The sequence below is a fragment of the Littorina saxatilis genome, linkage group LG17 (assembly GCF_037325665.1).
Source record: "Littorina saxatilis isolate snail1 linkage group LG17, US_GU_Lsax_2.0, whole genome shotgun sequence".
NCBI classification, from domain to species: Eukaryota; Metazoa; Mollusca; class Gastropoda; order Littorinimorpha; family Littorinidae; genus Littorina; species Littorina saxatilis.
In genome coordinates, this window is record NC_090261.1 from 37,819,005 (window position 1) to 37,845,579 (window position 26,575).

Here is a 26,575-nt window from a genome sequence, read left to right on the forward strand (position 1 = left end):
AGCGCCCAGGACAGTGAGGCCGAAGTACACACTCAGCTGACCAAACAAAACAAAAATATATGTTGGTTTAGGGTAACGTGACCAAAAAAGATAGGGTCGGTAGGTCGGCTATATTTGCAATATTTTATTTTATTTTTTATCTTTATTTTTTAAATTTAGTCCATTTAAAGGAGGTTACTTTCCTTAGACTCGGTATGGTTCGCAAAATGTGCCAAAAGTTTTAGGGTTTTTTTGAGAAATGAAAAAAACGTTTTAGGGTCGGCGGGAAAAAATAGGATCGGTCGGGTTATCCTAAACCAACATGTATTTTTTATTTGGCCTTATCTGCCATCGCGACGAACAGCTAACTCTTACTTCTGCACATAACCACGTCATGTCCCAAAATAGTCACTAGTACTGAGGACAGTAATAGAAATTTAGCATAGCATAGCAGCTAACTTTAATGTGTATGTTATTCTGTGTGCGCTTAGTATGACACCTTTACTTTCGAAAATATGCACATTGAAGCAACGATTCGCTGCCCATACTCACGTGACCACAAACCAAACCCACGTGACCTCAATCAAAACACGTTGTCAGCGAACACTGCAGGTCAGCGATTATTGCCGCAACGACAATAGGCAGCACATCTTGAATTGCTTGACCTGTTGCCAAGAGTTGTAACATCCCATAGTTGATCAAAAGTAGTCGACACAGGGCGTTAGCTGGCCGATGTGAATGCGTGATGTATTGTGTAAAAAAAAAAAATCCATCTCACACGGCATAAAAAAAATCCCTGCGCCTTGAATATGTGCGCGATATAAATTGCATAAAAAAAAAAATGTAAAAAAATCCCTGCGCTTAGAACTGTTCCCACGGAATATGCGCGATATAAGCCTCATATTGATTGATTGATGGGTTAGCTGTTGTTGTCAAAATCTACAAGTTTGCGCGCTCAACCGTACCCGCCGGCTTAAATTCAACAACAAAATCTCTCTTATAAATTTGATTCCGGTTCTTTTGATGTGTATATTCCTACACATTTAGTTTTTTTACTTTGCAATAGTAGGCGAGTCCCTATAGTAGGCGAGTCCCTATAGTAGGCGAGTCCCTATAGTAGGCGAGTCCCTATAGTAGGCGAGTCCCTATAGTAGGCGAGTCCCTATAGTAGGCGAGTCCCTATAGTAGGCGAGTCCCTATAGTAGGCGAGTCCCTCTTTAGGGCGAGGGCCAGGGATACTATTGATCTGACAGTTTGGGGGAGTTTCTGGCGAACCTGATAAATCTGAAGAATCTGGGGAATCTACTGTTCCTTAATCTAGACGCATGCAGTACTTTTTGCTAGAAACACACCACAAGTATGGTAATTGATTCAATCAAAGTGGATGAATGCGCTTCATGCAGAGCGCTGCTTCTCTCCGGTGTTGGGAACAAAAAGTAGTCAAGTAGCGCCGCCTGGCGGCAAGACGGCCACGCCATCTATGACGCAGCAGATTAGTAACCGCACCACGTACACAAATAAGGTATGTAACCCCCCCCCCCCCCAAAAAACAAAAAAAATACAAAGAGTGCTCTTTGTTTGGCTAATTTACGACATTTAATTAAGCTTTTTAAAACGGCAAAGTGACGAACTAAGCTACGCAATGTTTGTTGTTGCTACTAGCGAGTAGAATGTTTACATTATCGCTTGACAACGGAAGAGTACCATTATTGGTTTTTCATATAAAAGAGCACTTCCGGTTGCAGCGCTTGAGGTACGAACATCGCTGAGAGATTTAAAAACTCATTACGTTTAATGAGACTCTTTTAAATGCTTGCTAATGCAAAGTAGAGGCAGTTCTGCGCGGTAGCATTATTTTTAATGCAGGATATAATGGTATAATTTTGGAAGCGATCTAGAGGCCTTTTTTCTTAGGTATTTTGCCCTTTGAATAAAGAATTATCTTATCAGATCCTATCTTATCTTGTTAATTTTTTGACACTTCGTCTGTAGCCCTTCATTCTTGTTTGTCTAACAGTGTCAGTGTTAAGATGAGCACATTAAAAAAAAATTGTTTGATCTAGAAGCTGAAAAAACAATAATTAAATAAGCGTTCAAGGGTAAAATGAGCAACCTGTTTTTTTTTATTTGGTCCAAGCAGTCGAAGAAGCATTAATCCAATAAGTTTTCAAGGATAAAAGGAGCAAGCTGTTTCTGTTGTCTTTGCAAGGGAAAAGGAGGTATCCATTAAGCGGCCATGACCGCTAGGGCCATTTCCTTCCACCCATTTTTTTCTTTCGCTTCCTGCTTTCTTTTCGTTTTTGTGTGTTTTCAAATCAATTGTGAAAGAATCTTCCTTTTATTGATTGGTTTTCTCGAGGCATTTTTCACCTGTCTCCTTAAACACCCGCCTTTCCTGCGGTATTCTTTTTCTATTTTTTCCCCACTTTCTGTTTTAGGCAAGACATGGGCTTGTTAGGGTGCAACTGGGCAGAAGAAGGGGTCAAGGGGAGGGGTGGGGTGTTTGAGGGAAGGGGTTGTGTTGGGGATTGGTGTCCATAGTCTGTCCGATACAAATAGGGAGCGGTCACTTTTTTTGTTTATTTTTTTACGCTAACGATCAGTTGAGTAAAACAAAGTAAAACACAGTAAATGCAATTGGCGATCCAGACGTTGAATACTGTTTGGTGTGACTGAAAATGTCTTTTTAAAAAAAAATTTGTTTAAGCAAACAAGCGTTAAGACAAGAGATAGAACATTACGATGCATTGCCAGATCGTGTGATATCATCCTTTAATATTAGTTCAAGATATATCTTGTGTGGCGCAGGGCAGAACATGTATCTTATTTTTAACAAGGTGCTTGTGAGTAAAAGACTTTGATTATTTCATAAAAATACCATTTTTCACTTCTTTATTATACTCTGATGATTATTAAAACACAAAGAAGTAAATACTTAAAAAGAATAATTAACTGACAAATGGCGTGAGTGAATGAACTTCGCTCGAATTCATCGTGAAATATAACTCTTTTTTTCTTTTTTTCTTCGTTTCTTTTTCTTTGGGGAATGAGCTTTTCTACTGAGATATTAGGGCTTACAAACGGACCGGAGATGTCTTATTTTTCAATCTTCAACTATCAACAACAAATTATTTATTATATATTTATGCAATGTAAAATATAAAACAATCAATCAGTCTATCAAAAAATCTATAAATCAGTACTTAAACAAATAAATAAATATTTTAATATAACCTTAACTTGAACCGCTTTGTTCTTTTATACCATGAGGAGCGTCTTTCTAAAGCAAACAACTGACGGTGATATAATCGAGTTAATTGAATCAGACACATTTTCCTTACTTTCTTGCTGGTTTCTTCTTTTATAATCTCATCGTAGAAGTTTAGGTCCTTGAATGATTTTGCCAGTGTGCCCTTGGGAATGCTTACAGAAAGGGGTTTTCTCCGATAATACGTTGTCCTTGAATCAGCTGTATACACAGCTTTCATTGATTAGCTTTTCATTAATATGGTCTTACAAAAAGTCTCAATGTAAATGTAAGACCTAACAGTTCAGCAGCAGAAGCCAGAAAGAGCTGGCAGCGTGCTGAAAATGCAACCATTGTGACATCTCAGCGCACAATCATGATTTAGAAGGATTTATTAATGGGGAAGGAGGGCGTGGGAGTGGTTGGAAATTGTTGTAAGCAGTTGTACTCGAGTCAGAATACCCAAGAGACTAAGCAAAGAACGGCTATACTCAGGGTTCCATGCAGTAGATGCTGGGTGGAGAATACTTAAAAGGTGCCATGCGTCTCGTGAAAGCCATCGTGTTCGCCACCATAGATACGTTCAGGCTGTTACGCGCGAAACACGCATCCTTCAAAACCCCAAAAACAACATGGCTGCTTCGTGTGCAGCACGAGACGGTATTTTTGTTTGTTTGTTTGCTTAACGCCCAGCCGACCACGAAGGGCCATATCAGGGCGGTGCTGCTTTGACATTTAACGTGCGCCACACACAAGACAGAAGTCGCAGCACAGGCTTCATGTCTCACCCAGTCACATTATTCTGACACCGGACCAACCAGTCCTGGCACTAACCCCATAATGCCAGACGCCAGGCGGAGCAGCCACTAGATTGCCAATTTTAAAGTCTTAGGTATGACCCGGCCGGGGTTCGAACCCACGACCTCCCGATCACGGGGCGGACGCCTTACCACTAGGCCAACCGTGCCGGTAACTAAATGTTATTCAAAATACATATGTGCAGAACATAAACCAATATTACCAATACACAACTATAGGGCCCAAATTCTAGCGAAATTGAAAAACAAATAGGGGGCGGGGGGATATACAGACAACAAAACAAGGAAAACGGAAAGACTAGAGCAAGAGAGCGATGGAACAAAAATAGCAACTCTGAGAAACGCAGCATGAGTTTTCGAAACATACGGTTTTTATTTTTATTTTTATTTATTTTTTTAGGGAAAAAGCAGTAATAAATGAACAAAACAATTATACACGATGGGTTAGATAAGAATGAATTAAGGCATCGTTAAGATTCCAGTGGTAACGAAGCAAAGATCAGCAACGTGACCAGTGCAGAAACCGCGTGGACATGTCTGTGGAAAAGTGACCAACAGGATCAACGTGTCGCATACGTTTGCTCTGTAATCACACACGACCACCACATAGCCTTCTTAGGGAAAACAGAGTTATTTTCGTCGTTACTGTTCACAGTCTCTGTCTTGGTTCAAACACGCTTGACTTTAATGACAAATCTTGACCCATGAAACTAATAGGTGATGAGTTGGACAATCCACGTGACCTTCGTCGGTTTGGTTTTGACACATAATCACATTTCACGGCCGTTTGACGTTACAATTGGTTTTATTTATATTTTCATCTCTCAGTTTACATTAAAGTACCTAAAATTATTAACAAAAAATGTCAGCTTAGCCCCGCAAAACTACCGAAGTCAGATAAAAAAACAAAACGCCTGTTTTCTAGTTATAAATTCAAATTGTGTCTGATGGTCTGTCCTCCCTTTCTTTCTTTGTTTTTTTGTTTCTTTCTTTCTTACTCTTTTTTCTTTCTTTCTTTTCTGTCTAGTTTTTTGTCTTGTTTTGTTCCTTCCTTATCTTATTTCCCTTCTTTCTTTGTTCTTGTCTTCTTCTTTTCTTTCCTTCTTTTTTGCATTTTTTCTTTTTCTTTTTTCTTAATTCATTTATTTATTTCTGACTATATTTGAGATGTTGCAAAGGCTTATTCAACTTATTAGAGTATGTCGTAACGTGGTCAAATAAAGAGCAACCCCTTCTTGATTTCATACACAGCGTTGCATCTTTGGAATGAAACTGTACAACCACTACCACTGTACACATTAACAAAAGTCTACATTTTGCTCCTGAGTATACAAGCATAAGCACAAACAAACAAATAAAAAAGTAAATAAAACAATGTCATATAACACGAATTCCTGACTAATTTCTTAAGAATTAATAGCATTACTGACACCACCACCACCACAAACACCACCACCGCTACCGACAACACCCAAGACAATATTTCGACAGAAAGAGACTAGTAATCGAACACAGATTTAGTTGTACAGTTCATTTTCTGTGCAAATGTTTGTGCGAATGACGCGATTAATTGTTTCCTGACCGGCTCTGTATTGAGCAGCAATTGTCAAAACGATCTAGACAATCCCTTCGTTCCAACAAAACAACAAGAGCAACAAACACTAAAATGGAAATCCCAAGCTGCCCACCAAGCAATAAACAAATACCTAGGTGTGAAATGATTGCTTCTGGAAGCAATATATTTATTACGATTAAACAGAACAACGCAAAGCAATGGTAAATGAAAAAAGGATGAAACAAAACCGCACCCCCCCTCCAAAAGAGAAGCAAAAACATAGATTAAAATAGACGGAAAAGGGAAAATAACAGGAAAGGAAGCTACAACAAGATGAAAACAAGAAAAAACAAATGAAAAATTACGGAAAAGGAAGCCAGGACAATAATAACAATTATACGCCAATTTCCCCTAAAAAAAATTGTTGTGAGATACACTTGTGTCAAGTTTGAAATGATGTTCAAAGTGTGCTCGCACTCATGTGCGCATTTAACGGGAAGCATATAAACATGCAGCAAAACATTTTCACCCAACAAAACAGCGTCCATGCACACATTCAAAAAGTATGTTTAGCGCACTGCAAACAAAAACGTGAAAAGAAGAACAAAATCTACTCCGAGTCTCAAACAAGGAGTCAGCCCCTCTACCTCGATCCTTCCTCCTCCGTAATGCAAAGAAACATGTTCTGCTGCCATGAAAACCTAATCAAAAGAAAAGCAAAATTACACACCAAAACACTTCCACACGACAACACTGAACAGGTTTACTTTTCCAGGTTTCCGTGGTCATGCAAAGAAATAAGTGTGAAGAACAAGAAATCTGAACAGGAAAAAAATCAAAACGAAGCAGAACAAAACAATAAAACAAAAACTGACACAACTCGAGAAACAAGGAAAAAAACTAAGAAATGGGGGGAGGGAGGGGAATGGGAGATATTCAAACGACTTAACCGTTCACCCCCACATGTGGTCAAGTAAATAAAAACCAGTGGGGAAAAAAAGCAAGAACAAAAATACGCACATCAAACAAACAACAAATACTTCCAACCAGCAAAACCGCAAACCTCCCCCACACACAGACAGAAAATCACAATCAAAGTAAACATAAACACAAAAACAGACAAAAACGGACCCAATAAAAAACAAAAATCAACGCCTGCACACATTAAAAAACAAAAATCACGAGTTTCTGTGGTCATGTAAACAGTAGTTGCACCAGCCGACACCGTCACCAGTGAGGATTTAGCGAGGGATCAGAGAGGTGTTGCATAGGGGTTTAGCGCGGGAAGTGTAAAAAGGAACAGTGGATAAGACACATGCGGCACGAACAGCAAAGATGCTCTGTAAGCAACGTGCCTCGGGATGCAGGCTAGCTAGCTGCTAGAGCCGTCCGTTGACCATGGCTATCGACTGGTGTGTGAAGCACACCTGAGTTTTCAACTGCTGTTACCATTTTTGGTTGGGGATGAGGATAGGGAGGGCGGGGGAGGGGGGGGGGGCGTTCAGAGGAGGAGGGGGTGTTGATGAAGGAATTCGAAGCTGTGGTTATACTCGGTAACCTTTAATCTTTCCCTGAGAGTCTCTGTTGATTTCTTTTGATTTTTGTTATTTATTTCCATCGTCCAGGAGTTGCTGCCCTTTCACCCTTATTTTAGTAAACCTATGATGCTCCATATTGTTCTTCTTTATTTGACACTCTCAGCTTTAATCTTTACGAGAGAATTTTCGTTTTAGGTATTTGTGTGTGTGTATGTACAATCACCGAAGAGTTACTGCCCTTTTGCCTAAATTTAGAATGATTTGCCTTGAATTCATTCATTCAATGTTCATTGAATATAACCTCCTTTAGGAATCTTGATCCTGTGGATACTTGATACTAAGACAAATATTACAGACCAAACGGAGAAAGAAAATCAGTAATTCTCTCAATTACAGTCAAAGAAGTCACAATACAGTAAAAATGTCATCTTCACCTGCTCATTTCTGTCCAGAGCATAGGCATATTGTTTCAGATTACATTCACAATACATATTGTTTTACTACTCATGGTTGGAAATGAATCCTGATGTTGCGGTCATACACACCGAGACATACACATATTACAGTTTACAAAGCTTTCCGCGACATCATGTTTTCATAAACCGGTGCCATCTTTCATTGAAAGGTGCTCTTTCCAGATAACATTCAGGTGAAAGAAAAAAGGGCAAGTGCAAAATGTAGACAAAGGATGTCAGGGTCAGGCAGACACGGGACAAACACACACAAAAGGGACATGTAGACAAAAGGATAGATAGCACAGGAATCCGAGATCCCTTGACATTGGGTACACAGCCAAAGGTCGGCTGGTGAACTCGATCTTCATCGTCCGGTCATCTTATGTTGTTGTTTTCTTTGGAACAGAGTCCAATTGGTCCGCTCATCCTATGTTGTTGTAGTCTTTGGAGCAGAGTCCAATGGGTCCGCTCATCATAGCCCTAGGTTCTTTTAGCTAGGTTGGAACAGGTTCACATTTGTTCAGTAATCTGTTGGTTTTGTTGTTTTTGGAACTGTTTTGAATTTGTCCGGTAAGTTGGTGTTGTTGTTGGTGTTGGTTTTGGGCTGACTTACGTTCGGATCTTTCCTGTGAATTTGGCTCAAGAAACAAGACAGAGAACTCTGCACAAAGACTAAGCAAGATTCTCTGCCCTTTGGGGTTGGGGTCATAGAAGGACGAGAACTACAATAGTCAAAAACCATTGTTTTGTTGTTATTGTTGTTTTTAACATTCTTTTTTTCGAGCAGCAGCAACAACAGCAGCATTTGGACGGGCTTAAATTAAATAGTTTAAGGAGATGGGAGGAGGGGGGTGAAAGGTTAATCGTAGGAACAGGTGAGAATAGGGGGGGGGGTTGTCGGGCCGGGAGGAGGGGTTTGGCAGGATAACACGACCCCAGTGCACCCAAAAACCAGTCTGCACAGGTGAGATTTTGTTTACTACACCTAAACAACAAAGGAAAGGGGGAGAGACGTGAGAAGTTGGAAAAATAACATTTGTACACAATTAAACCGTTTTGTGTGAAAGCGGTCCGAGCAAGAAAAAATCGATCGAAAAATATCAAGAGGTGCCAGAAACAAACAACAAAACAAAAAAGGTCGAAATTGTGTAGCGTAATTCTGCTGATTCAATTTGTGAGAGCGCGCGAAAACAATCATGTCATCTTGTATCTTCTTGTATTTGCTGTTAAACATGCCAGCAAAAACAACTTTGCCGCAAAGACTACTACTGGTGCTATGGGGAAATCCTGATTTCGAACGTTGGCCCCAAGTTTTTTTTAAACCGACAGATTATCTGATATATTAACATTGCACATGAACTTTTTTAAGAATCGTTTACATAGTTTAGTTTAGGCCAGTTACGTGCATTCGTTTGCATACATACATGTATATGAAAGGTTCCAATCTTACTTCACTGCAGAAAGATGCAGTTGAGACTATCCAGTTTCAGACATCAATATTAATGTCCAGTTTGGTTTATCTCCGTCAGACAAAGCTATCATACATTTCAATATTATCAATGATATCATGTAATCTTTTGAGAATCGTATTTCTTTTGAATAAAATAACTATCTTTCACAAGATTGTGACTATCGTCTGAATAGCGGGCGATAACTGGTTCGCTCTCTTTAAGGGTATACACTTTCATTACTTGTAAAAAAGAAAACCCACAAATAACCTTTTTTTATTAATCCGACCTGTGACCCCAAAACGAAATCGATGTCATCTGTGCAGCTCTTTTCTCGCCCTCGTGTGGTATTCAAACATGGAATCCTCTGACAACTTTGTGAACATTCAGACTAGGCACTTATCTCCACGTACGTTCTAGTCTTCGTGGTGCTGCCTGGTTTCCTTTATTTGTGTGTTTCGTGCGTATCGGTTACCAAAGAAACAAATCGTGATATGTCAACCACACCATATGGGCGATCAGTCTCTTTGGCTCAAAATTCCTACCTTGTGCTGTCAGATGTATGATTGTTTTTTTCTATTATATAAGAATTTTTCTTTCAAAATTTCAACTTTTTCGGGTGAATGGTCCTTTCTATCAATGTCTTATTGTCAGTAAAGACTGTCTTCTTCCTTTCCTATTATGTGTTATATTTCTCTGCTTTGGTGCTTTATGTATCTGATGTTGTATTTGTTCCAAGACGGGTGCAAGACAAGTCAAAGTGATTTAAATCTGTCATCCTTGTGAAATAAAGATAAGACATTTTGTCAGTCGGTCTTCTTCCTTTGTCCGTATGCAACGAAAACGTAATCTAAAAGTTTCATTTGCATTATTTTAATATTTGTATATTTAAAAAAAAAGGTGCCGTCTCGATCATCTTTTGTCTCGATCCGTAGATCATTATTTGTATTTATTTTATTTACGCTGACCCTTTCACAGGAGTCGTATTTCCTCTTCCTCTTCTTTATGCGTAGCTTAAGTAACATTCATCTGTGTCAACCCTGTCCATTTCAATCCTGTCCATTTGTCCAGAGTATTTGTTGTATTCTTTATTCACTTTCGTGATAACTAAGTATCTTCCATTGCTTGCTCTTGAGCTCTGCTGCATTTGACTTTTTCGTCTGCCCCTTTCGTAATACGCAGGTAACAAAATCATCTCGGTCTTTTTCATCGTGATTGTTTCAGAGGATCTGCCGTCTTCCCATTCTTTTCTGTTCCTTGTTTGTTGTGTGGAAAGTATTCATCATGATATACATCCTCTTCAACCAAGTTCATTTTGACTTGTCTCAGAGGAATCGACTTCTTTCTTCTCCTCGTCTTCGCCTACTGCCCGGTCCCAGCAGTCCTCGTTGAGAAGGGGTTCGTCTACTGCCCAGCCTACCCCTGCGTCTGCGAATCGGACAATGGGGCCCTGGTGGTCAACTGCCAGTACCTCTACCTTACGCAGCTGCCCAAGTTCTTGGCGTTTGACGGAAGGATCAAAACCCTGTCGCTGAGGAAGAATAGTATCCGACAGCTGCCTGCTGCAGCGTTCCAAGGTCTGCACGTGGAGAGTCTGGACCTGACGGAGAACGTCATCAGCCACGTGCACGACCAGGCCTTTGAAGGACTGGAGGACTCTCTGGAGGAGCTCCATCTGCAGGTTTGCCAGTTTTGACAAATTTCACAAGATTGACAAGCTCGACAATTTTGACAGCTTCGGAAATAATGACAAGTTTGATAATTCTAGAAATTTGAATATAATGACTATTTTTCTCCGATATTTCTTTACTGCTTTGATCGCTCTTATCATCTCGGTCTTTAGTTATCTTCTAAACTTCGTCGTAAGTTGCAGGTAGAATTCTCATTGGCTGGCTGTTGAAATCTGCACACAAAAAGCACATTCACAAAGGCTCTATTCCGACACTTTCCCTATAAACTTTATCTTCATTTAACACGTGTACACAGAGTTCTCTCTCACTGTATTTTTTTCTTGGACATCGTCTTACACGTATATGATGCGTCGGTAATGTATTTTACTTTCTCTTTTCTTTGCTTGCTTGGCGTGTTACTTCTCCGGATTTGCCTTTTTAGTGTGTAAGTCCTCAAAGCCGTTACTGTTACTGGATAATTGTGTTTCTTCAGGTGTACGCCATGGACGGTGTACCGTCGGCCGCCATCAAAAGTCTGAAGAAACTGAAGGTGTTGAGAATCATTGGCTGCAAGGCAGACACCCTGAACAGCTCGGCCTTTGAGGGGCTCAACAACCTGGTAGAACTTCACTTGCAGGTTTGAATCTTTTGTATCTAACATTTTGAGAGTTGACATGATGCTCATCCAGCTTATTTCCAGCTTTTTTCGTGCAATTGTGTACTTGTTCGACAAAATAAGGTAAGCTTTTCCTTCCTTCTTGTCTTGATTGTTTAAATGTTATTCCGGCATGATACTTAAGTTGAATAAAATCGTGTTTAAATCAACTTTAATCTGAACATAAACTAACTACAAAGGGACTTTTCTTTGCAGGGTTGTCGTATCAAGGACATAGACGCAGGTGGGCTGGCGTCACTGAAGAAGCTTCAGGTGCTTAACCTGGCTGGCAACAGTCTGCAGACCGAGCATCTGGCGGAGGTCGCTAAACTGTACGAGCTGAGGAATCTGGTCCTGTCCCGCAACCGTGTCACCAAGCTTCCCAACCACGCTTTTGACCATCTGCTTCACCTCAAGTGAGTAATTGAGGATTAAATAGTACCAGCTATCGTGTTTTGAGCGTTACGATAGGGTCGATTATTTTGACGAGAAGAAGTATAATACTCAGAGTCGAACACGAGGTGTATTATACTTGTTTGAGTCAAAATATCCGACCCCATCGCTGCGCTAAAAAATAGTAGCGTTTATTTTGCTATTCTGACCTATGTACAGAGTTATATACTTGCAAAATGTAAGATTTTGCTTAGATGCGGCTGTTTTCTGACGAGAGCATACGAACGTTCTTCGTGCATGTTTATTGCGCAGTCATACTTACCTGACTCTCGCGGCTGAACAACGCAGCGGATTTCGTACTCAACACAATGTGAAGTTTGAGGTTTTCCGCCTGTTAAAAAAAAACCCACTACCAAATCAACGATGAGGAAGAGCGAAAAACTTCTCCATTTTGACTGACCGAAAGTTCTTTTTCAAGTGAGGTAAACGCGCGTCTGAGAGACTTGACAATGAGGTGACGTCCCTTGCCGCGCTTGACAGTTTTTCAGTTTGGAGAACTTGCTGTGTTCAAGGACATACATTGTATTACTTTGTCATGTTTCGTCGGAAATAAGCAAATTAGGGTATTTTATACTCATCTTTAGCATTGGCAAGCATTGGTAAGAAGAATTGCATATCTTAGATTGAGTGAGAGCTAAGGAAAGACCATCTTGCTTGTGTTTAACCAGAACCATGTGTAGTTATGTTGTTGTAAATATAAACTTCTTCTTCTTCTTCTTGTCGTTCGCTGTTAGATCGTCAGTCCGGACTGCAGGGCGAAGTAAATATAAACGATATTGAACGACTTCAGTAGAAATATGGAATAATCGCCGAAATAGTGCTTTGTGAGACTATCCAATCAAAAACTCCGAATTCCCAACGTGTCTATCAGAATAGCAATACATGTATATAGACATAAAGGAACACCGTTTCCCGTTTAAGCGGTCACGTGAATCAACATTCATCTAGGATTTTTACACATAAGAAGAGAGTCCTTCCACCTGGACACATACCAACAAATCTACAATCTGGTTGATTCCTGTGCAAATGGAGGATTTTGTGTTGAAAGTAATTTTGCATATGAACGAAAGTGTCGCTTACGAAATTAGTTTATAAAAACAAATTCCCAGTCTTCACGAGAAAAAAAACCCCAGTCAGGCAGTAGACAGTGGGTTTACTAAGTTCAGAGATTATGAAATCTCACGTAGGAGCATGAACAGGTCTGTGATGGGGCATATGATTGCTTGCGGGAGAAGGACAGTTCCTTTAATGCGGAATCAGAAAGATTATGAGGATAAAAACTTAGTTAGTCATGTACATCACACACTTAGGAAATATTCAGAGATGGTCTGGCCAATTTTCTCCAAAACTGAAATCAAAGTTATCCACAGAGGTTTCAGGGTAGCTAGACTTACTGCAGCTATCGAACAGATTATAAGTTTTAGAACAGAATGAGCACAGGATAGGTTATTTTACTGGTTCATCATAAAGAATTAGTTCATTTTGTCATACGTGACCCGGAGTATATCACATCAAAACATTTATGGTTAGGCCTAAAAAAAAAATAGGTGTGGTTACGGTAACCCGACCTACCCTATTTTTAGGGGCCGATCCTATAACTTTTTATTACATTTGTCAAAAAAAAAAAAAAAACGAGTGCAAAAAACGCAATGAAAGCGAAAGCGCCCGTGTCGCACACTTATTTCCCTGTCAAGTAGGTTTAATTTGTACACATTAGAAAAAAAAGTTAAAAAAAAAAAAGTGATTGCCTACCTACCTACCCTATTTTTTTTGGCTATGTTACCGTAACCACACCTATTTTTTTTTTGGCCTTAATTTGAGAGAGCGGAGAAAGGATAGGTCTTCTGCCTTTCGAACACCCTTTTCGCTCATGTCTTATTCTGACTCAGCCACACACACACACACACACACACACACACACACACAAACTTGCTTACACCTTTAGACCCCCCTACTTTTCCCTATTCCTTTTTTCATTTGTATGTCCTTTGCTTCATATACCCATTAACTAAAACAATGTTTAAGTATAAACCTTACTTCTCCTCGTTCGAAAGACTACCGTTGGATAGAAGAAAGGACAACTGTCCCCCTGCGCATATGCCGAAGAAAAATAAAACAGCAGCATTGAGTATTTGCTCCCAGAACACAGTATGCATGTCCCAGAGATACTGTAGTCATACCTCAGAAAACACATTGCTGCTCTGGCTACTACGCATATGTACAATGTTGGATACCATAAACAATTCGTGAAAGACGTAGGCACTAAAAAAATTAAATAACATAAAAAATGCAAACTAAAAACAAGGACAAGACAAGTTGATCGCAAGTCGTCGAGTCGATTTTTGTGTGTGGTAGACCATGGCACAGGCCAACATATAGAATTGCTGCTAATCTGTTTGATCTGAAGGTTGTGAGAATCAGACAGACCAACATACAGACTTACTACCAATCTGTTTGAGTTGCAGTGTCTGAGGAAAAGACACGCAGACCATATAGACTGACTGACAGTTGTTGGGTCTGAGAAATAGAGACAAAAACAGATCGACTGCTAATCTGTTAGAGTTGAGGACATCGGTTAAAAGACTGGCCAACATATTTGCTGACTGCTAATCCATTTGAGTTGTTGTCAAAGAGAAACATTCAGGCCAACGAATAGACTGTCTGAAATCTGTTTGAGCTGAGCCTAAAACAAACAGACCGATGAGCTGTAGACTCTGAGAAACAGACATACCTACATACAGACCGATTGCTAATCTGTTTTAGGTGTAGGCTTTAAGAAAAATCAGACGAGCTGATAGACTGACTGCTGTTCTGTTTGATCTGTTCTCTTTCAGAAGTGACCAACAGATAGACTGACTTTTAATCTGTTTTCAATAGATGTAAGCGATGCGAATCAGACAGATAAACTAACACTCGAGACTGACTCGCTGACTGCTAAATCTGCTGCTGTCTCTGGGAAAGAGACAGACGGACCGAAAGGTTGACTGACTTCTGATTTGTTTGAACGACGAATCAGATAGACAGACAGAACAACAGGTACTGAAGACACCTGACTTCTAATCTGTTTTAGCCGCAGGCTCTGAAAAAGAGACAGTCAGAGATTTTATTTTTCTTGGGCAATTTTGCTGAAATGGCCATAACATTTGTGACAATGTTTGGAAGTTTAAAGGCACAGTCCTTGCTGTGAAAACAGTCTTGCTCACCATCTCACATCTGGCCAGGCTTTTTTTTTTTACAAGGGATAAGACCATCCATCCACTTGGACACATAACACAAATTAAAAATCCTGACACCTTCCTGTGCAGAGTGGCATTTAAATTTTGTTTAAATATTTCAACAAAAAGCCACGACTGTTCGTTAAGAAATCAATTCTTCAAACAAATCCTACTCTGTACAGAGAGCACCTACGCTGTTAATTTGTGGTATGTGTCAAAGTGGAGGGATGGTCTTACTCCAAGAAAAGCCAGTTCAATCCTTCCCGTGAAAACATTTCTAGTACCTTTTTTTCGGCTTCTATAAAGTGCGTATAGGACGTAAGGGCCCACAGTTTGGGGAACACGCCAAAGAGTAAACAGCACGGTCAACATTCCCTCAAAAGGTTACCACATCTCAACTCGTAACCATGTGTTCTTCAGGCACCTGGACCTGTCGCACAACAGGATGACGGAGGTGGACGCGGACGCTTTCAAGCCTCTGCACTACTCCCTGGAGGTGCTCAAGCTGCACGACAACCTCCTCACCAAGGACGTCTTCCAGGCCCTCAACAACCTGCGCAACCTGCGCCACCTGGTGCTGAGTGCCAACAACATTACGTCCATCCCTGGCGGGGCTTTCCACAAGCACGAGTTTCTGGGTCAGCTGGAGCTCAGTGATAATGGAATTAGGTGAGTGTTTGGTGCGGCGAGGAGAAGAGAGAGAGAACTCGAACTCGAACTCGAAAACTTTATTACAGAATTATAATATCATTAGGTCCATAATGGTCCTTTCTTACAGCTAGTTCTTACAACATACTTATGAAACGAAGAACATAACAGAAGAAAAAGAGAGAGAAAGAGAGAGAGAGAGAGAGAGAGAGAGAGAGAGAGAGAGAGAGAGAGAGAGAGAGAGAGAGAGAGAGAGAGAGAGAGAGAGAGAGAGAGAGAGAGTAAAAGGTGGAGAGAGGGGAGAAAGGAGGTATTGGAAATAAAAGGGTAGGTAACGACCGTAAGTTTTGTCCCTGCTTTCCACTAGCACGAGTTCGTGCATGCGTTCGTTCGTGTGAGCATGCGTATGTGTGTCTGTCTGTATTCTCATTCACTTCACACACATATGATATGCGTTTGTCAAATCCATCTGTTATGTTCCTTGCAAGGTTGTTCTGAGTCTTACACTCAATTAACAGTCGCTAGAGTATCCCTTCCGTGTTTACGTTTGACGAGGTCTGGCGGAAGAAACCGTTTCCATAAGAGTTGTATTCTAAGTGTCTTCTACTGTATTTCTGTCGGCTAATTTTCTAATTTGTCTCTTTTCCATTTGATGTGAGTCGTTGTATGTAGAACTTTATTTGATGTGTTTGCTTACAATGTAAAACCTCTTTCACATCACAATAAATATACTCAGACCTTTGCATGCGCTAAAAGCATCCTTCCCTTTGGACTCAAACCAAACATCGACTGCCTTGATGTCTTCTATGCAGGGTGGCAATTTCTTGCTGGAATAATTTCGTAACTGACACACCTTATGTCAATCGGAAAAACGTGTTCAGCAACAATTCTTGCTCCTGACCACAGGAAGCATCCAGGCTGTTGTTTCTCAAGAATTGAAGGCCTTCCGTAATTGAGATCGAAGTTCTTCTTCTTCTTCGTTCGTGGGCTGAAACTCCCACGTACACTCGTGTTTTTTGCACGAGTGGAATTTTACGTGTATGACCGTTTTTTACCCCGCCATTTAGGCAGCCATACGCCGTTTTCGGGGGAAGCATGCTGGGTATTTTCGTGTTTCTATAACCCACCGAACTCTGACATGGATTACAGGATCTTTTTCGTGCGCACTTGGTCTTGTGCTTGCGTGTACACACGGGGGTGTTCGGACACCGAGGAGAGTCTGCACACAAAGTTGACTCTGAGAAATAAATCTCTCGCCGAACGTGGGGACGAACTCACGCTGACAGCGGCCAACTGGATACAAATCCAGCGCGCTACCGACTGAGCTACATCCCCGCCCAAAGATCGAAGTTGACTTCGCAAAGACTTCTCGCAGTCTTTAAAAAAAATGGGGCCAATCACAAGTGCATGATCTTACATGTAGACAATGCACACGTGCCCCATTAATATCAGGCTTTATAAAAATGAAAGGATGCTCCTACCCTATGGACATTTTGGATGGATCTGTGTATGGTGGTTCAGAAGATAGCTTGCACGAAAAGGACGGGATCTCTAAATTTGATTGGATTGAATCTGTTGTAAATGTTCTTGATAACTTTGTTAAGGTCTTTTGGGACCAGGTGTTGTAATGTGGGAGGTAAGTCTGCGCCTTTCCTAGACCTGAACTTGAGTAGGTCAAATCTTTGTTTTATAAACTCAAGTATATATATATATATGCACCAGATTAACAGCCAAGCATCGGGCTAACCGAATTTTATCCGGCAGTATATAGTGCATTCAAGCATTCAGAACGGGACAAATATCTTCGTTCGGAAAAGGATGTATGATTGAGCACGCCTATTCATTCCTTTCAATTCTGAGCAGCTGTTAAAGCTATGGTGTATAACTCGTCACATTTACTGTCCGTGTCAGCGCGGTGACGAAGCAGACGCTGAAGGGCACGGAGAAATATCTGCAGACCCTCAAGCTGGACAACAATCCGCTGGTCATCTTCCGCAACAACACCTTCAACGACCACACCCGCCTCCAGACCCTCGCCCTCGACAGCACATCGCTGGGCGGGTCCCTCACCGAAGGGATCTTCCACGGCGTCAACATCACTCTGAGGAAGCTCACCCTGAGCGGGGCCAACCTCACCACCATGGACCTCTTCGCCGTGTCGGGGCTAGTCAGGCTGGAGGAGCTGGACGTGTCGGAGAACTTCATCAGCAACGTCCCCGAGCTCATCTTCCAGAAGCTCAACAACCTCCAAAAGCTGGACCTGTCCCAGAACGTCATTGAGAAGCTCCCTGACGGCGCGTTCAGGGGTCTGGAGGCCTCCCTGGAGACCGTTGACCTTCACGACAACTACCTCCAGACCCTGTCATACTGCCTCTTCGAGGACTTCCAGCGCCTGGGGGCGATAAAGCTGGGGGACAATCCTTTGGCCTGCGACTGTCGTCTCGCGTGGCTGCACAGCTGGATTCAGATGACCATGCCCGAGTACCACCGCTCCCAGTTGGAATGGCGTTGCGCGGCCCCTCAGAGTTTGAGCAGGAGGCTATTCGGATCTCTCTTCATGCCTGACCTGCAGTGTCCCGATAACTCTTCTGTGGAGCTCCCTGTCTGCAACTTCTCTGGCACGGCCAAGCCTTACGTTCACAAGGTAATTTTGAAGTTGTGTGACTTTAGCTTTTGCTTCTGTCGGTGAGAGTTATTCCTGATTTACATCCTTGCATGTTTCTCTTTGGGGTACATTATAATATTGTCTTGCACCTTGTAGCATATGTTGTAGTCTTGGGCAGTTTGTTAAGGGATTTAGCCGGAGCAGAACCACAAACAGGAGCTATCTTTCTGTCGCTTATTAAATTTTCTTAGTCGTGCCCTGTACAAGTTTGCCTTACCTTCTACAAAAAATAACAAGTCGCGTAAGGCGAAAATACAATATTTAGTCAAGTAGCTGTCGAACTCACAGAATGAAACTGAACGCAACGCAACGCAGCAAGACCGTATACTCGTAGCATCGTCACTCCACCGCCCGTGGCAAATGCAGTGTCCGTGGAATTGACAAGAAGAGCGGGGTATTCGTTGCGCTGAGAAGGATAGCACGCTTTTCTGTACCTCTCTTCGTTTTAACTTTCTGAGCGTGTTTTTAATCCAAACATATCATATCTATATATTTTTGGAATCAGGAACCGACAAGGAATAAGATGAAAGTGTTTTTAAATTGATTTCGAAAAAAAAAATTTGATAATAATTTTTATATATTTAATTTTCAGAGCTTGTTTGTAATCCGAATATAACATATTTATATGTTTTTGGAATCAGCAAATGATGGAGAATAAGATAAACGTAAATTTGGATCGTTTTATAAATTTTTATTTTTTTTTACAATTTTCCGATTTTTAATGACCAAAGTCATTAATTAATTTTTAAGCCACCAAGCTGAAATGCAATACCGAAGTCCGGGCTTCGTCGAACATTACTTGACCAAAATTTCAACCAATTTGGTTGAAAAATGAGGGCGTGACAGTGCCGCCTCAACTTTCACGAAAAGCCGGATATGACGTCATCAAAGACATTTATCAAAAAAATGAAAAAAACGTTCGGGGATTTCATACCCAGGAACTCTCATGTCAAATTTCATAAAGATCGGTCCAGTAGTTTAGTCTGAATCGCTCTACACACACACACACACAGACAGACAGACACACGCACATACACCACGACCCTCGTTTCGATTCCCCCTTGATGTTAAAATATTTAGTCAAAACTTGACTAAATATAAAAAGGGGTAAGTGTGTCCCTCTGCAATGTTGAGAATGATATTATCACTGTCTACTGTGCGCATGATGAACTCGTGACAGGGGTATCTTGCTGTACAGAGTATGTACAATTTTACTGCTTCGTTGGACTCTAACGGTACGATTTTCCTTGGGATTCTAGCTTCAGACATATGAGAAGGAGTTCTCACTGTTTACTTTCATCCACAGAAAATCCCTCCTTTCGGCGACACTCCCCCATCCCCTATGATGCCAAAAGACATCCTGGGCACCAAACTGGACGTCGAGGTGCAGGTTAAAGGTCGCGGTGCCCTCCTCGTTCTGTGGAACGCCACCACCCCCTCCCCCGTCACCGGATATCGCGTCGTCCTGCGCAGAAGCAACGACTCACTGGAGGAAGCGGATATGACGTTTTTGACGGAAGTGACGCGCTACCTGTTCACCGGTCTGATTGGCGACTTCTCGTACCAGACGTGCGTGACGGTGTTGGGGACAGACGAGGTTCCAATGGGAAGAGACTGCGTTGAGACATCGACCAGCAATGGGACCATGATGGCTGAAAATAAGGTTTGAATACGTAAAAGATTTCTGGAGAGAGAGAGAGAGAGAGAGAGAGAGAGAGAGAGAGAGAGAAATAGACAGACAGACAGACAGACAGATTTACAGACAGACAGATTGACAGACAGACAGAGACAGACAGACAGACAGAGACATAATGATATTTTTGGTTAAAAACACAAATGTTTCTCAAAGTTTCTTGATGAGTATAGGTTGTTTATATTAGTTGGAAAATGGCAAATACTCTTACTAAGTTTTATGGGTAATGTCACCAAGTAAAAGATCCACGGAGAGAGTATGTGTGCTATTTTAGGGTACATTCATAAACCATGTACGAAAACCTCGCAAAGTTTCTCTAAGTTTCGTGATGAATAGAGGTTTATATGTGATATAGAGAGTACTACATGGCTTGCTGTGTGGTACCAGATTTACACGAGTTGCTTTCTTAAATATTGAACTGCGAGCGAAAGCGAGCTGTTCACTATTTGAAAAAGCAACGAGTGTAAATCTGGTACGACACAGCAAGCTATGTAGTATTCTGTTTATCCTACATACTGTACTTACGTGTATTTTACTGAAAATGTCCTGCATTCGAGGCAGCTAAATTGAAGACGCTTGTTTTGGAACCTCGATCGCTTCTAAAGCCTCGTGCAATCTATTACGTCAAAGCAAAGAAACGTCACTCTGAAAGTGTGGCGTGACGTGTTAGTTCTAAAGATTCATCGAGGGTAATTAGCGAGCGCAATTTGTGTTTCTATAATGACGTTTGTCTCGGTGACTTTGGCATCATAAGCAGTGGAAAAACAGGTCCTTGCCAGACTTGCTTGACATGACCTCATTTACATGATATACACACGTGTGATTTGAACGATTATTATCTCACGGGTGTCTCTCTCACGTATGTAGGATAAACGTGAATATGAAACGAGATTGTGTGTGATATAATTTTATATGGATAGAACCATGTGTGAAAACCGCTCGTAGTTTCGCAAAGGTTCATGATCAATACTACATGCTGTTTATATGTCAGTCAACAAAAAAAAAGGTCACAGTTTTCTACTTAAAGTGATACATAGCCTCATGAGTTTAATTTAGAGGTACGCATCGTGAGCTTATTTTGTTGTCAGATTATTTGTTCGGCCCTACCAACGTGTTTGTGTATATCTATCAAGGACATAATATTATGTCATAATTTTGTTTACATAAATGACAGCATTCATAGGATAGGATCAGAAAGCTGTTAAGATTACTCTATCGGAACAGCCCTTCGATCCTTTAGATCCTCGTGAATTACAAATAGACCTAAGATTAACAGACACTTATTCTGTTTTGATTTCTCATTGACACGAATCTAATTTCCTTCGTATTTCGCTTGGACATTTTGTGTGTTTGTTTCTTGGTCTGTTAGTTCTATTCGAGTTTTTTCATCGTCGGTTTATAAACATAGTCATGATTCCTCAATAGATAATTTCATTTTCTTTCATTTTGTTGGATGTTTTATATTTGCCATTAATGACATTTCTTTCAGTATTTCTGTGCGCCATGTGTGCGTGTGTGTGTGTGTGTGTGTGTGTGTGTGTGTGTGTGTATGTGTGTGTGTGTGCGTGCGTGCGTGCGTGCGTGCCTGCGTGAGTGCGTGCGTGCGTGCGTGTGTGTTCGGGTGTGTGCTTGCGTGCGTGCGTGCGTGCGTGCTTGCGTGCGTCTGTGTATATTTTTTCATTGTATACTTCTTAACACTCTTGGGTTTTTTTCAAAATTCCTAACACTATCAATCTTTCTTCCACCACCACCACCACCATTCCCCGCACCACCCCAAAACCCACAACACAGCTGGTGCCTCAGGAGAGCGTCGGAGTCCTCCCCATGTCCTTCACCACGCTGCTCTGGTCCTACATCTCGGGCTGCGTCGTCGCCTCCACCCTCTGCGCCATCCTCGCCGTCGTCGTCCGTCGTCGGCAGCGGATGAAGAAGTGCGTCCACGCCGGCTACAACCCTGGCTACAGCGCCTGGACCGGTTCCCGCTACTCCGCGCCGTCGACGACCTCCGGGACGACGTCCTCCTGCTACTTCACCACCCCCAGCGTCGGCAGCTGCGACGACGACGGCCTGGTGGTCACCATCAACGGCATAGACAACAACCACAGCGTAGTGGACAGGGCGAGTGTGACAGGAGCTGTGGGTTGCGCCGGGGGGCAAGGGGACCAAGGGGGGTACCCTTGCGAAGGACCCTTGGGGGGAACTCTCGGGAGAAGGCCGTCTACCTGTGGGCGGGTGGGAGGGTCTGCCTTTGTCGGAGGGGGAATGGAGAACAGCTACCCCACCACGGGCCGCTGCAGCACCGTCAGTTCTTTTCGTCGTCACCTCCCTGCCAACTACATCGTCACCAACACGGACATGCACGGCGACGACTTCTTCTTCCACTTCTAGGATCCGTGTGACGTCATAGGTACCTGCGCGAATTTGCTGATTGAAAAAGCCAGAAGAATTTGACAAACGAAATTCCTGTTGAAAAGGCCATAAAGAATAAAATCGATAATCATGACCGAACGTTTTACTTACCTGACGGAAAACAAAGTCTGAAGAAGATGATTTGAGTTTCTTGGTTAAGAGCGTTAAAACAAGAACTCACTACTCGGAACTAAAAAAGCAACACACCCAAAAAAAGGGAATTGCCATTTGAAAAACTGAAAAACTTAAAAGAAGAGAAGTCGTCATTTTTGACTCAAAGAGTAAGAAAGTGAAGTCAACATTCCCGATTTAAAAAGGCCAAACCATAGAACTCAATATTCCTCATTGAAAAAAGCCAGAACAAGAAAACTCAACTTTAGTGACTGTAAAAAGGAGAGTTCGATGTTTCATGATTGAAAAGGCAAGACTGGTTTCGACAGAAAGGCAAAGTTCCGAAGTCCCTGTCTGAGCGATCGAGAAGAAGAAGAAGAAGACAGAAAGGCAAAAATATAGGATGATCAAAGTTCTGAGCTTTGAATTGGCTGAGGAAGATTGGTTGATAAAACATCGCGAAGATCCTTTCTCCTGGAAGGATGTCGTATTTGTCGTGAACTGAAGATGTTAAAAAAAACTCTGAAGAAGCTTACAGAGAGGAGGGCGAAAGGGTAGGCCAACCCTGACCTTGTGCCTTCCTCTTAATGGTGCCTTGCAAAACAGTCTATATGAGGGACAAAAATACACTAAATGTATCTTAGTTTCAGTCAACCCAGTGTTTCAAATGCAGAAATATCTTGTCCTACTGTACATATATTTTAATTTGCCGTTACATTTTCGTTCGGGCATTTTATATATTCAGATCTGAATATGAACCGGTGAAACATGACGCCATGAATATGATACTAACTCGTACACAGAGAGGTTGTGCTCAAGACACTTCTACAAAATGCGTCAAAGACTACACTCTGGGCCCGTTACATAATGACGTGGCATTTGCGTGTGAAACAAAGCAAGTTTAGCGTGTGTTCGCAGTAATTTAAAACTCCATCTGTGAGGTGTAAGAGATGCTCTTGCACTAGATGACTTGACAACCGGACGTCGCAAGATGATGTCACAATAAGGAATTAACTTGACTGTGGCCTAATACAAATGACAATACTTTCCTTTCTTTGAAGGAAAACCCCAGTCGTAATATCTGTTTTCTCCAACCCACCCTCTGTTGTGAAATCTGAAACCCGTAAAATAATGGTGTCCATACCGCAGATACAAGCCATGGATGTGCTTTATTACTAAAGCGCGATTCAAACGTTACGTGTTGTTTTCAGGAAGGTGAAATAAAGATCAGCAAAGTTCGACTGAAGATCTTGCTGGTGACTGTAATGGGTCAAGCCGTAGTACCTCAATATACGGCGACCATGACTGTTACTTCAAAGACTATATTAAAACAGTGGCGAGAATTGTTGTTCGTGTTGCTTCAGAATTTACGCTGACAAATACCTGTTTGTGTGGTTTGATGTATTAAACTGGTACAACGGAACCTCTGTTTAACGACCCTCTGTTTTGAAACCTCCCTTTTGCGACCTTTCCCCCTGATTTTCATATGGGGCTATGGCCTTACTTGAAAAAAACATCCATCCTTCCATCCCCTGATTTCAGTTGAGTATTGTGGTAAATTATCCTTCATGTTAAAGCCATATGTACTCGATGACTATACACGCTAATTGCTTTACCAACAGCTGGAGACAGACTAAATTAAGTTCCCTGCAAAATATTGTGGTCTAGGACCCCTTAAATGTTGAGATATTTGAATTTTCATTTTGATCTGGGTCATCCTATTTATAGATTTGGCAACACATGTAACGTTGATGCAATGGAGAGAACACCGCGGCTTTGTTGACATCCTCACTTTTTCAGAGGCTAGAACAAGCTGTAATGCATGTATTATGGTCCGCGCATGGTGACGTATCGTCATTATATGGTCTTATGGTGCGTTTGACATCGATTGTGGGCAAACTACACTTTGTAAACACGGGAGTGCGTTAGTATGCCTTTAAGACACCCTCTCATCTGTGACCTAACTTACTCATTTCGGGAGGTCTTGGAATAGAGGAATAGCTTAATTTTCTTTTCTGGTGGTTCCTCAGCTGCTCTATAAGCTTCAATAACGACATATTTGTGTGATAAAGGGACACAAATTCAAGAGAAAAACCTACCGGTTATATCACCCCTCTCATCTCTATTTCCCACCAGTGGCCCTCAAACCCAATTTAAATCACAAATGAACCTTCTGTTTTTTTCTCCCTCTCACCCCCCCCCCCTTCCCCCACCAATCCACTTATCTTATTCCCCGGGTCGCCTTCTCTCGCACATCCGTTGTTTCTCTGTCTCATTTTGTTATTGTATTGAATGCTGGATTCAGTAAATTTCAGAGACGTCTTTGCCATGTTTTTTTTGGTGAGGAAACATATCAGTTTGCTTTGTTGTTGCAGTTGGTACATGGTGCGACTGCATGAGAGACGCACATGACATTAAGCGAGCACGGTGCGAATTAACTGTGATTTCTTCTGTACAGACAGTACTCAGTGTGTGTGTGTGTATATTTATACATTTATTTATTTTTCTGTTTATTTTGTTTGTTTGCGTATTAGGTTGGGGTTTTTTTTAGGGGGGGGGGGGGGGGGCGTGTTTTACTCAGTTCTTTGCTATTACCGGATTTCAGCACCAATCAAACAGAAACTATTAGTTTAAACAATCATTACAGATGTATTAATTATTAGAGTTTTACACTGCCACGTTTACCGATAAGGACCGGGGGAGGGGAGGGGGGACGGTACCTACCCGGTCATTACCACATGTAAGCAAAGACTTAGATTGTATTTGATCAAAGATACTGTCCCATTCGTTCAAAGTACAGTCGATAACGACCACCCTAGGGGCCGACCAAAAGTGGTTGTTATATACAGGAGGTCGCAATGGGATAAAGACAAACATCGCCAGGGGAAAAAATTTGTTGGTTGTTGTAGGCAGGTGGTCGATGTTGAGCGGTGTTCGCCAGGACAGGTTCCATTGTAATAATCTTGGTAACAAGATCAAGGAACCTACGTTTTACTCTGTCAAAAGTTTGCATGACCTTTCAGTGAAAACCTGTCCCACACCAGCATCAACATCTTTTCATTCATCTTACACATCTTTATTGTCATCGCCATAATCGATTATCTTCGTTGTTGTTGTATCGTGGTTCTTGGAAATTAGGGGAAAAGTAAAACGTTCAGCGCTGGCAGGACATTAATGAGCTTATTTGTCCCCAAGTCATTTCAAATGATGGTGTTTTTTGGGTTTTTTTTATTGGGGGGGATTAGGAAGCGCATAGTCTTCCTCAAATGAAAGCAGATATTAAACATAAACACCAAAACCTGTCTGGTTCATACATGCAAACGACACGCTAAACAAAACCGAACTGCAACGAAACTGCATTCGTTCGAAAGCACATGCATCCTAATTCGTGTTTTCATTCTTCTTTATTTTTGTTTCAAAGATGTGCTCAGCGTTTTGTGTTCAAATTTGTTTGTTTTTTATTCTAGGAAAAGGACAATTTCGATTAAGCTTTCGATTTTTTTTGCTCACATCAAAGAAAACATAACCTTTATAGTTGCCTCTGTCTGTATCTAATGTTGTGATAATATAAGTTTTATTCGTGATTCGTCTAATTGTTTATTTGTATATTTGTACAATGTAAATGTGTTAATACATGTAATTAGATGAACCCTCTCCCCATTTCTCTCCTCCCTCTCCCCTCTCTCTCTCTCTCTCTTTCTCTCTCTCTCTCTCTCTCTCTCTCTCTCTCTCTCTCTCTCTCTCTCTCTCTCTCTCTCGCTTTTTCTATCAGCATGTGTACACTTTTTCCCCTTCATCCCATGCGGACTTTTTTTTACGTAGACCTATAAATAACCTCAACGGTTCATGTCAAATAATGTACAAATGTAACATTCGTCGAACATGAACACTTTTTATACTGACATGTGAGTCTGTGTCCATACTGTTATTGTAATTGCATCAAATAAAAAATCGTATAAATAATAATTGTGTGGTGTGGTTTAATTTGCAAGGTGTGTGTATGTGTGTGTGTGTGT

General features: G+C 41.4%; 1 protein-coding gene across 1 annotated transcript; it reads left to right on the plus strand.

The window, feature by feature from the left end:
- Window positions 1–1,363: 1,363 nt before the first annotated feature.
- Window positions 1,364–25,093, plus strand: LOC138953276 (leucine-rich repeats and immunoglobulin-like domains protein sma-10). Its single transcript, XM_070325074.1, has 9 exons — window positions 1,364–1,501; window positions 1,725–1,732; window positions 10,370–10,721; window positions 11,204–11,347; window positions 11,582–11,781; window positions 15,454–15,702; window positions 17,593–18,325; window positions 19,653–20,009; window positions 21,831–25,093. Exons 1-9 carry the CDS (start codon window positions 1,364–1,366, stop codon window positions 22,425–22,427), a joined length of 2,778 nt encoding a protein of 925 aa, XP_070181175.1. The 3' UTR covers window positions 22,428–25,093.
- Window positions 25,094–26,575: the final 1,482 nt, after the last annotated feature.

Bases quoted from the DNA above. Each gene is read 5' to 3' on its own strand.
- LOC138953276 (XM_070325074.1), top strand. From the start codon at position 1,364: ATGAATGCGCTTCATGCAGAGCGCTGCTTCTCTCCGGTGTTGGGAACA. The intron at 18,326-19,652 runs GTAATTTTGAAG...TTTCATCCACAG, and splicing joins CCAAGCCTTACGTTCACAAG to AAAATCCCTCCTTTCGGCGA. The intron at 20,010-21,830 runs GTTTGAATACGT...CCCACAACACAG, and splicing joins CCATGATGGCTGAAAATAAG to CTGGTGCCTCAGGAGAGCGT.